Raw genomic sequence first — 12190 nt, forward strand, 5'->3', positions numbered from 1 at the left:
GTGAGTTTGGATTGTCAAAGATTTCGTTCTGTGAAAACACACAACCTGTGTGGCTCCGCCCACTCCCGTCTGCTCTGCCCTTCGGACTTCCCAGGCTACGCTTCACTTTTCCAAGGGTTACACTTCAATCCCGTTCTCACAGTGTATATACACTCCTCTGTCTCGTTCACTCTCTCTACGTCTTTACAGCCCCTTCCTCCACTTCCTCTTTAAAGTTTCAGTTGGATTTTACTTTTTTTTTTCCACGAACATGGTATTGGGCATGGCCTCCTGCTCTCTGGGAGTTTCTCCTCCTGGAGGTTCACCAGTTTTCATGCAGGTATGGAAAAGCTTGATCTTTGGGCATTGTAAAGAAAGGGGATTGTTTTTTTGTAGCTTGTTTTTAAATGTTTTAAATCCAAATAGAAATTCGATATACACTGAAAATGTAGTTAGACTTATGTTTACCTCCAGCATTCAGAAACAAGAGCCTTGTCCATTTCATTCGTTATTAGATTCAGGGTTTTTTTCCCCTTCTACTAACAGCAGCACTTTTTATCTTCTTGACCGAGTCGAACCTGTAGCAGAACAATAAAAACCATGTTTCCTTCATCACCGAGTCCCTCAAACTTTCTTGCACACAAACTGGAAAAAATACACTTATGTTCATTGCAGAGATGGAGGCTTTAAAGAACTGTATTCTCTCATGAATTCCCACACATCCTATAAATTGTACCTTGTGTGTGTGTGTAGCAGGCGGAGGTGTCGGACAGCGCGTACCTGGGCTCGGAGAGCGCGTACAGCGAGTGTGAGACGTTTACAGACGAGGACACGGGAGCGCTGGTACACCCCGAACTGCACGAGGACGTGGAGACGGACAGCGGCATCGAGACCACGCTCACCGAGAGCGAGGACCGAAACAGGTGAACAAACACGAAACAAAACTTGCATAGCAAGTCAACATCAGCCAAGGACAGGAATCTGAAGAACCTTCACGTGGAAAAATAATCCAGTCCAAATATGGTTTTTACAGAAGGTCCGTCAATCAATCATGCATGCACATCAGGCCACACCCCCGTTCCTAGCGTGGGCGAATCAGGTGTTATTTGGGCAGCATTTTAATCTGATTAATATTTTTTTTCCCCTCAAAATGCTGATCTAAACATTTCTTGAGACTTTACCTCATGTTCAGAGCCTGGCGTCGGGACCACGGATAAACACGCGAGACCTTGAACCAGATAACAGACGGTTAGATTTCATGTACGGGCGTGAAGGCTTTCTGAAAATTCTTACACACACACACGCGCACACACTCGCACACACACTCGCACACACACACACACCAGACCAGCATCAAACATGAAAATCTTAATACAGGAAACTGTAAGTTCTGCCATATTAGAATTATGAAGATCATGTGACGTGCGTTTCTCTCGTAGCATCTTTGAAAAAATGACAAACAAACCCCTGAAGCCGTGTGTGTGTGTGTGTTGGGGGTGGGGGGTAAGGGGGGGCTGGCGTGGCTGGCCCTCTATCTTTGCTGAGTCTGTGTTCTGTCTTTAGCTTGACAGTAATTCCAAGCTGACTGAGGTGTTTGTGTTTCCTCTGTGTGATTGTGTGTGAGTAGGTGGGTAAGTGTGTGTGTGTGTGTGTGTGTGTGTGAGAGTGAGTGTGTGTGTGAGAGTGAGTGTGTGTGTGAGAGTGAGTGAGTGTGTGTGTTCTCAGCTGATACAGCTGACAGCAGTGCATCTTGATTTTCCTGCCTCTCAATAGCAGGAAGTGTGGAGGTTGCACTTTTCCTCATCTCTCTCTCCTTTCAGTCCATCCATCACTCCGTCTCTCCGTCTCTCTCTTTCTGTTGTTCTTACTCTTAGAGTGTGAGTGTGTGTGAGTGTGTGTGAGTGTGTGTGAGTGTGTGTGTGAGTGTATGTGTGTGTGAAGGTCAGTTCCTCAAATTTCCCGAAACTCGAAACACTTCCAGAAATTTCAATTTTGAATTCTCACACAATGACTTCATTCATTCAATGCTTCGGTCCTCTCTCTCTCTCTCTCTCTCTCCCTCTCTCTCAATTTGTTCATCTCTCTCTCTCTCTCAATCTCAATTTGTTAATCTATCTCTCTCTCTGTCTGTCTCCCCCCCCATTTGTTCACCCCCCCCCATTTGTTCATCTCCCTCTCTCTGTCTCTCTCTCTCTCTGGCCCCCCATTTGTTCATCTCTCTCTCTCTGCCCCCCCATTTGTTCATCTCTCTCTCTCTCTCTCTCTCTCTCTCTCTCTCTCTTTCTCTGTCTCTCTCTCTGCCCCCCATTTGTTCATCTCTCTCTCTCTCTCTCTCTCTCTCTCTCTCTCTTTCTCTGTCTCTCTCTCTGCCCCCCATTTGTTCATCTCTCTCTCTCTCTCTCTCTCCCTCACTTCCTGTCTCTTTCTGCTTCTCTGCCTGTTTCTATCTCTCTAAACCTCTCTTTTTGTGCCTCTTCCTGTCTCACTCTCCCTATCTGATTTTCTCTTATTATCTTTCTGTATTTTTTCCCCATTATGTCTCTCTGCTTCTCTCCCTTCTTTCCTTTGCTCTTTCTCTCAGGGCCTACCTCACACTGTGCCTTTATCTCTTTATCTCACTGACCATCTCTCTGTTGTTCTGACTCTGTAATTTGGGCCAGATCCAGGTCTTGAGTACATTTTTTACTTGCGATCAACAAGTTTGTCCCAAAGAAACCTTGAGATGACCGCACATGTGCTGGCCTCTGAGTTGAACAGTTATTAACTTGAACTATCATGGATTTAGAAACTACGTCAGCTATACAGAACCCATTACCTAACACCTGAACTTTACACCTACGACTACAGCACATGACTAAAGTTCACGTTTCGTTAATTTATTAACAACCCCGAGTTCCGCCTCTACCTCATACAGATCACTTCCATGGATATCAGTTTGTTTTGGTGTGTGTGTGTCAGTGTTTTTTTCCTCATATAAAGAAAAGGATTTATCCAGATTATTGACTCCATTTTTTGTGGTAGGTTCTCCCTCGGCTCGGATTTGCACGGCCACGCCCTGGTAGCAGTGATTGGCGGGGAGGAGGAGCACTTTGAGGACTTCGGGGAGAGCAACTCCACCTCCGATCTTTTACTGGCCAATCAGGAGGAAGGGAGGGCGGCTCCTGAAGGAGAGGGCGATCCAGAGCCACACCCACACGCTGGAAGCCCGGTGCACCGCCCACAGATGCTGCTGTCGCCCAGGTACACACACACACACAATAAACACTCGAGTGTGTATCCACTGAAATGTTCGGGGAAAATTCATCATCAATTTCTATGATATAGAATTTTTTTTTTTTAAATGCTAAATGTATCTAATGTATGTTACTATGGCTACCAAAATGTCAAATGACAACTTTCCTGTTTTGTTATATAAAATAAATCTTTATAGTTTTATGGTTTGTTGGGTAATGTCATAACACCATAAATGATATGTGTGTGGGAAGAGCATACTTTACTGCACTACACACACACACACACACACACACACACACACACACACACGTACACACATACTCCTACAGCTGTCCCACTTCCTTGAGTCGCCTATTTTCCTTTCCACTCTCTCTCTCTCTCTCTCTCTCTCTCTCTCTCTCTCACACACTCGTGTACTCACTTGCTCTCTCGCACTTGTTCAGTCTCTCACTCACTCATCCAAACACTCTTGTGTTCTCCTTCGGTTACTAACCCCGCCTTCCCCTTATGATATTTCTCTCAAACTTCTTCTTCATCTCTCGTTCTTCCTTCTCAACCCACTCTCCTCCTCTTGCTCCCTCGCTCAGCTCCGAGCCTTTCCCTTCCAGCTTCCAGAATTTCCTGCAGTCGGAATCTCTGGAGTTCTTCTGCACTCACTGTCACAAACAGATCAGCCGCCTCGAGGATCTCTCCACGCGTCTGCACTTACTAGAAATGAATAGGTAACACTCAATCTCACACACACACTCCCTGCTGTGTGTATCCTCCATCTGTGTGTGTGTTTGTGTGTTGGGGGGCAGTTGGCTCACAAGCCCGTCCAATCATACATACACACATACACAGTGTGTGCCTTGCGCGTTGGAGTGTGTTAGTGTGCAGTGTATCATATAGAGTGTGTGTATGTATAATTAAGTGTGACGTGTAGTGTGTGATGTGCTGCATAAGCATGCAATAGTGTCTAGAAGTTCACTACCAAGGAACCTTTTTCAAAAAAATATGTATTAATAATTTACACTCCTATCTCAAATCCCATCCTTCCTGTTCTGGTGTCCTACTTCCTGTTAGCACATTCCTAACCCTCGACTGATATAGTAGATCAGATAGGAAATGAATTATGAAATTGGGGTTGCATAGACTAGTAAAAAACAGCAACATATATTCCTATCCAGTTCTGCTTTGCTGGTTTAGACTAATCACTGATTGAAGACAGTATCCAGTATCCTCTATTCTAGACAACCCAGCCATTGAGCTGTAAGGATAGCTCTGTTGATGGACATGAGCATCTATGCTGCTCACACCCAGTTCCAGTCACAACAGGGCAGTCTTAATGAAAGTGCTGCTTGCCCTCTTCCACATGCACTATATTGCCAAAAGTTTTGGGACATCCCTCCAAATCATTAAATTCAGGTGTTCCAATGACTTCCATGGGCACAGGTGTATAAATTCAAGCACTTAGGCATGCAGGCTGACACCTACATATAAACATTTGTGAAAGAATGAGTGTGGTACCATGATAGGTTGCCACCTGTGCAATAAGTCCATTCGTGAAATCTCTTCACTACTAACAAAGTGGGAGCAACAGCAACTCGGCCATGGCGTAGAAGTCCACGTAAAGTCACGGAGCGCATATTAAACGCAATGGAGTAAGAATGGGATGTCATTAAAATTCATGTGCATGTAAAGGCAGATGTCCCAAAACTTTTGGCAATATACTGTACCTGAGATGCTGTTTTTGCTTTCTTGGCTTCCGGCACAGAATGTCTGTGGTATTTCCAGGATTTACAGAGGCGTCATAGTGCGAATGCTTATCCTTTACACCAATGAGAAGCCTTCACTCAGTGCAGTGGTCACTCAAATGCTTAAAGCTCTTCAGAAAATCAGCGGTTCAAGCCCCAGCACCATCAAGCTGCCTCTGTTGGGCTCTTGAACCTTATCTTGTCCAGAGACACTCCATCATCTCTGACTCCGACTGGGATATGCAAAGAAAAGGATTTCATTGTGCTATGTGACGAATAAAAGCTTCTTCTTCATGACTGTTATTTTGTCACGTCACGATTAATGGCGGTAAAATTGCCAAACTTCCCTCGGTCCAGGCTTCTGACTCGAATTGAATTGTACAAAGTATTGCATGCTTAATAAATAATTAAGTCACTGATTCTTATTTGGTCATGAACTTAATGTTTTACGTACAGGTTTTGATTGGTCAGACTGTACTAATCATCAGACTCCTTCACTTACTGTTTGTCTGAAAACCAACCTAGACCGTCTGAAAAAGAGCCTTCAGTGTTGAAAGTTGAAAAGGTCTGCTTTTGAAAAGCAAATCCAGCATTTAGGCTAAAACACAATCAGTGCTCCATTTTTTTTTTTTTTTAACTATACTGGAGTTAGTAATTGTTCATTTGTTTCCTGTTATTTATGCTGTTATTAGACTAGACTTACGCTGTTCAGCCTTGATAAAGAGCTGACCAGTCAAAACGACCCTCCTCTTGGTTGTCCCCCTCCCCTTCCCCTCTGTAGTCATGGGTTGACGATGAGAGGATGATCCTCAGTCTTTCCTCTGTCCGTTTCTCTTCCTGACGTTGTTTTCCTGTTATCCCATTCTTTCTCACTCCCTCTCTTGTCCTCGTCTGTCCCGCTCTCAGCTCCAGCAAGAGACTGTCCAGTAAAAAGGCAGCAAGGTAAGAATATTTCTTCTGAGCTTTTCTGCTGCAGTTGGAGTTTCTGGATTGTACCTTATTTTGAGGTGTTTGTGTGTTTCAGACACTTGTTACAGTCCAGTGGTCTGGATGGTATGAACGACCTGAGCCGCGACATCCTGGACCTCGCTGATAGTGACATCACTGATAAGGTACAGCATCTGTTCCAGGGTCGTTAAACCAGACCCCAAATCTAATCTCACAGCCTAATTTGTGTATACATGTTGTGTGTGTGTAGGTGCTACTTTTGGAACGGCGTGTTTCTGAGCTGGAGAAGGACTCAGCAGCCAGCGAGGAGCAGCATGCCCGTCTGCGGCAGGAGAACCTGGCCCTTGTGCATCGCGCTAATGCCCTGGAGGAGCAGCTCAAGGAGCAGGAGCTCCACGCAGACGAGACCCTCAACACACTCGCTCGCAAACACAGAGACGCTCTGAGCAAACTGCAGCGTGAGAGAGAGCTGGAGATCGAGAACCTGCAGGCCAGGTATGAGATTTGGGCTTGTGTTACGCTCTTGAGAGATAAATCTCTCTGCTGCCACCTTGTGGTTCAAAATAATTTCATTTGTAAACAAATTTAAATAATACTTGGGTCTGTTAAAGCAACCACATTGTGTGTGTGTGTGTGTGTGCGCTGTTTTCCTTTGCAGACTGCACCAGTTGGATGAAGAGAACAGTGAGTTAAGGTCATGCGTGCCCTGTTTGCGAGCTAACATCGAAAGACTGGAAGAGGTATAGAGAGAACACACACACACACACACACACAAGAAACTTTATATTACTTTTATGATGCACTCTATTTCATTTAAATAGTGTTTGAGCAGCGTAATTGTTGCTTTATATTCCACAGCGCTGTTGAATTCTTCACTCTGATTAGTCTGAAGTACCTTTAATAGAATCCCTTTGTATGTAATATACATATTTTACACAACACTATGTGTGTGTGCACATAAAATGCTCCTTGATAGTGGACTAAGACGCCTGGACTCTGCCTTTTTGTCTCTGTAGGAGAAGAGAAAGCTTCAGGATGAAGTGGATGACGTGACCGACCGGCTGAACGAAGAAATGGAGTCCCGCAGAAAAATGGCTGATAAGCTGAGCCACGAGCGCCACACCAGCCAGAAAGAAAAAGAGACCACACAGGAGGTGAGTGGGGGGTTAAAGGTCACCTGACATCATGTCTCTCTCTCTCTCTCTCTTTTTCTTTTTAAATATCTATATCTGACTGTTCTCTCTGTCTGTAGCTGATCGAGGATTTAAGGAAGCAGCTGGAAATGCTGCAGCTGTTTAAGTTGGAGACGGAGGCACGACGAGGACGCTCGCCTGCCGCCGGACTGCAGGAATACAACACGCACATGAGAGAGAACGAGCTGGAGCAGGAAATCCGACGACTCAAGCAGGTAAAGAACGTTGCCCTGAGTATACCGAAACACCAATAAGCAAACTGAACATTTATTTAAATGGCTCACGATCTTTAAGCACCACAAAGACATTATGTGAGTTGAGATTATTTTCCCATATCAGCATATTTAATAACAAAGTTATTTCATGTATGACCTTCTAGCTGTCATTCCCTACGAGTTGAAGTCACAGCTTTGGAGAAAAAGAAAACTCTCTCTCTCTCTCTCTCTCTCCCTCTCTCTGTCTGCCTCTCTCTCTCTCCTTGTGCTCTATTACTCTCTCTCTATGTCTATCTATCTGTCTCTCTGTCTGTCTCGCTCTCTATCTGTCTCTCTCTCTCTCTCTCTCCCTATTTTGTGCTTTTACTCTCTCTCTATGTTTATCTATCTGTCTCTCTGTCTCTCTCTCTCTCGCTCTCTGTTTCTCTCTCTCTCTCACACACACACACTGTCTGCCTGTCTCTCTCTCCCCCTCTTGTGCTCTATTTCACTCTCTCTGTCTCTCTTTCTCTCTCTCTCTCTCTCTCTCTCTCTCTCTCTCTCTCTCTCTCTCTTTCTCTCTCTCTCTCCCTATCTTGTGATCTATTTCACTCTCTATGTTTATCTCTCTGTCTCTCTGTGTACCTGTCTGTCTCTCTCTCCCTATCTTGCACTCTATTTCACTCCCTCTATGTCTGTCTGTTTCTCTGTCTGTCTGTCTTGCTCTCTCTCTCTCTCTCTCTCTGCAGGATAACCGCAGTTTGAAGGAGCAGAATGATGAGTTGAACGGACAGATCATCAACCTCAGCATTCAGGGAGCCAAAAGCCTTTTCACCGAGTCTCTGTCTGAGTCACTGGCAGCAGAGATCAACAACGTCTCTCGCGCAGAGGTGCGTGTCAACACACACACACACACACACACACTAATGTATTGCATGTGACCACATTAAAAAAAAACAATTTTGTGTGTGTAGTTAATGGAGGCTATCCAGAAGCAGGAGGAGATTAACTTCCGCCTGCAGGACTACATCGACCGCATCATCGTGGCCATCATGGAGTCCAACCCTTCTATACTCGAGGTTAAATAATCACCACGGCGACAGACTCCCGAATTCACAATGGCACTGAAGCCGAGCGATATACATGTTAAAGAGGATCTTATTTATATCACAGATGCGCTTCTGCTCTCAAGTCATAATGCATCATTCCAGGAAAGCGTTTGTGTGTGTGTGTGTGTGTGTGTGTTTACATATATAGTATATGTTGGTTCCTGTGACTTCCCTGTGTTGTGGGATTGAGGGGCCCAATCCCTAAAGTCTGTGTGTGTGTGTATTAGGGTTGTCTTGATTAACTAAAAATCTGCATTTAAAGTTAATTACCTGTTTAAAACTATTAGCATTAGTGCCAGATTATATCACGACACGCATTATAAATCTCATGGTTTTCAAAATAGCATCTAGTAGTGACAATAGTGAGTTGTATCAACTAACATCAAGGTTGCTATAGTTACCATTTCATACAGAGGTCCCCGAGAACCTCTCAAGTGACTCTGGATTGGAATCAAGACCCACCATGTTCGACATAACAGAAAGCTGTCCAATCCCAAATGGCTTCCTGTTAACTACACATGCTCATTACATAGGGTAGTTGAGCACGGGAGACCCTGAATAGTGCACGAGAGAACAGAAGAATATCTACTCCAATATGTCTATAAGTGCCTCCTGGAAATAGTAGAGAAAAATGAATTTGTTTATATATATTCAGATAATCTGGGAGCCCTAATACACACATGCAGCCGTTATTTTGTGTTATTTTTGTTTAACCCCATGACCCATGTGAGGGACACTATGTGTTCTGAGAGGGTGTGTGTGTGTGTGTGTTCATGTCATAACTTATGAGTGTGATGACGATAACTAGTTGTGTGTAAATTTTAGTTCAGTTTGATTTTCCTCCTCATGTATTTATTACGATGAAGCAGAAGGCTGAAACAGACAAGACTCCAGGAGCTGAAGCCGTGGAGGCGGAGCGTTGTGATCATGAAGGGGCGTGGCTCTGAGCACACGTGCGCTTTCCTGCTGAGTGAAGGAAGGTGACCTGCGAAGGACATTCCGTACGATGAAAAGGTGTTCGCGTTGCTTCGAATGACTACATATAAATATCTATATATATAAAAATAAAAGAAATATATATATATTTCCTCACATTGAAGCTGAAGAAAACGGTTGCACTCGGGAATTTTCGAACTTTCGACGGATCTCTCGGCTGGAATGATGAGAGCTTATTTTCTGATTAAATTATTTTGAACTGATGACCCAGAGGGAGAGAAAGAGAGCGCAGATGGACGTGAAAGTCTTGAAAGAACCTGCTGAGACGCGAGCGCTCGCACACACACACACACAACACACACACACACATCTCTCGAAACAATCCTCAGACTGCTTTCCTCATCCTGTTTCACTTATCGTAGGTGTTTTCCTAGCTGGAAGGAAAGAGTGTGATTTTGTCTTCCACTGTCTCATGACTTGTGTGTGAGTGTGTATGAAGATTTCAGTAGCTCTGGGAGCTGATGTACAGTATTACACTGAATGTAATACCGTATTTTCCGGATTATAAGACTAGCAGGTGCTGCAATTACTACACGATTACTTTGCACCCTTATAAACTTGTTTATTAAGGATTTGACAGTTTTGTTATCATTTAGCATGAAAAAGGAGGTGCGTTAACGTTAATGAAACTAAATGCGACAATACGCGACATGCAGCGGATATAAAAAGTGCACACACCCCTGAAAAAATGGATTGTGAGGTCAAAACACAACAGATCAGTCGGTTCAGAACTTTTCCCACCCTGACATTTTGTGAAATTGCAGCAGCAACGATATACAATAAGCTAGTTGCTTAAGAGTGCACACCCCTAAACTAATACTTTCTTGAAACACCTTTTGATTTTTTCTACACCACACTTTCTTGTAAAAACATTCCAGATCCATCAAACTGTACTTTTAAGGGTGTCTCCTGTGTGCAGCCTGCTTCAGGTCACCCTACAGATGTAGGGTACTGGATTTGGGTCATTCAAAAAAACACTGATCTTTTGGTTGATCTGTTCCATTGTTGATTTTTGTTGGATCGTTGTTGTGCTGAAAGGTGAAGTTCCTTTACAGCTTCAGCTTACTAGCAAGCTTTTGCATTAAAATTGACTCTGGTATTTGTAGATGTTCATGATTCCCTTCACCTTGATAAAAAGCCCCAGTTTTAAAGCATGATGCTGCCACCACCATGCTTTTAATTTATTTTATTTTTTTTTCCACCAAACATGTACTAATTTGAACCTGTTCTCATCAGATCCCAGTTTGCTACATGTTTTGGGGGTGACTTTGTTTGTAAGAAAGGGTTTCCGTCTCTAGGTAGACGCCCTACCCCCTAGCTCAGAGGGAGTAAACACTACTAGTCAGTTATTCCTGCTGCTAATTTCATTTTGCTGTAAGTTTTGCCCTTGTCTTTTTCTTTATTTGTTAGTGATAGCCTTTACAGTGTTTGTGATGCATCTGTTTTGGAAATTCATCTCCTGATTTGAAGTTTTTTTGCAGAACACGGCTTCAGTAGTTGCAAGAAGGTGTACAGAAAATCTTACAGAAACGTTTGAACTTCATTTGGGGGGTAAATCATCGATGCCGGCTGTCCGATTCCTTACTTCAGAACATCCTGAAAACAGCCATTTAGCAAGTTACTGTCACTTTTATAGTGTGTAATTTCACACTGAGGGTGGAAAAGTGACTGATTAAAACCTGCAACAGGGGTGTGTAGACTTTTCAGTTTAAAAAAAATAAATAAAATGATTATTATTTTTGCTCAAGCAACGAAAATCCAGAAAATACGGTAAAAATGAAAGTGCTGATTTGTATAAATGTCATTTTTAAAACTTTATAACATTTTTTCTTTTTTTCTTTTTCCCCTCAGCTAATTTTTCGGTCACTTTATTATGACATCAGAAGGTCCAGCTCTGTGTCTCAGCTATCTGCTCTGTGATATCCTGCTATATATATATATATATATATATATTTTTTTTTTTTTTCCAAAAAAGCATCGGCATTGTGCAATCTTCATTAGAAAACACTTGACTTTCTTTTACCTGTAAGAATCCTGGATGTGCTAACTAGTGTGTGTGACACATTCTTTCTTTCTCTCTCTCCCTCTCTTTCTCTCTCATCTTAAGATGTATATAGATACTGAATGATCTGTGTATATACGCGTTCTACTTTTTTTTGTGAACCCGCACTCGCACACTCGAAAAACTTCCAAAGCCGGAGCAGGAGCCTCCACCCGTCACTTAGAAAAATTGTGAAAACTAATTTTAGCTACGCATAGAAATAACACGTTCTTGTTGTAAAAAAAACAAAAAAAAAACAAAAAATGAAGATGAAATCTATTCTGATTATAAGCTGACGTGTATAGAAGGATAAACTAAGATATCAGTATTGTCTTCTGCTGCAAGTTTGTTTTCTTTCTTTCAAAGATGGCCCACAAAGATGTATCTCTTATTGTCCGAGGGTCCTGTAGATTTTTCGAGTAATTGTATAAAGGTGAACAATAAAAAAAAAAAAAAAAATAGGAAATGAACCTAGATGGGAATCAATAAAATGATATCTCTTATGCGGTATGATGTCCCCTCTTTTTCCTATCTATCTATCTATTTATTTATTTATTTATTTATTTATTTATTTAATTCATTCATTCATTCATTCATTCATTCATTCATTCATTCATTCTGAGTACACTGTATTAAGGAGTGTGTGCTTTTCTTAACCTTCTTTGTACTAAGAGATAAAAAAAAAAAAAAAGTTTTAATTTTACTAAAGCTCGTTCTCTGTTGCAGTCCTTGTTTCACTCGGTAACCTTCATAGTTGTCT

General features: G+C 42.6%; 1 protein-coding gene across 3 annotated transcripts in view; it reads left to right on the forward strand.

The window, feature by feature from the left end:
• rab11fip3 (RAB11 family interacting protein 3 (class II)) overlaps window positions 1–11348 on the forward strand; it is a 34701-nt gene extending 23353 nt beyond the window's left edge. Inside the window, exons 1-12 of one of the 3 annotated variants that reach the window (XM_058386430.1) lie at window positions 184–319; window positions 733–902; window positions 3001–3219; window positions 3801–3935; window positions 5856–5891; window positions 5974–6061; window positions 6148–6392; window positions 6556–6637; window positions 6914–7051; window positions 7150–7305; window positions 8034–8174; window positions 8259–11348. In XM_058386430.1, coding sequence (XP_058242413.1) covers window positions 251–319; window positions 733–902; window positions 3001–3219; window positions 3801–3935; window positions 5856–5891; window positions 5974–6061; window positions 6148–6392; window positions 6556–6637; window positions 6914–7051; window positions 7150–7305; window positions 8034–8174; window positions 8259–8372 — 1593 coding nt within the window. In that variant the 5' untranslated portion in view covers window positions 184–250 and the 3' untranslated portion in view covers window positions 8373–11348. Of the gene's footprint in view, window positions 1–183; window positions 320–732; window positions 903–3000; window positions 3220–3800; window positions 3936–5855; window positions 5892–5973; window positions 6062–6147; window positions 6393–6555; window positions 6638–6913; window positions 7052–7149; window positions 7306–8033; window positions 8175–8258 lie in introns of those variants that run through there. The other 2 variants (XM_058386421.1, XM_058386423.1) reach the window with 2 other exon arrangements.
• Window positions 11349–12190: the final 842 nt, after the last annotated feature.

This window comes from Hemibagrus wyckioides, linkage group LG01 (genome assembly GCF_019097595.1).
Source record: "Hemibagrus wyckioides isolate EC202008001 linkage group LG01, SWU_Hwy_1.0, whole genome shotgun sequence".
Lineage (NCBI taxonomy): Eukaryota > Metazoa > Chordata > Actinopteri > Siluriformes > Bagridae > Hemibagrus > Hemibagrus wyckioides.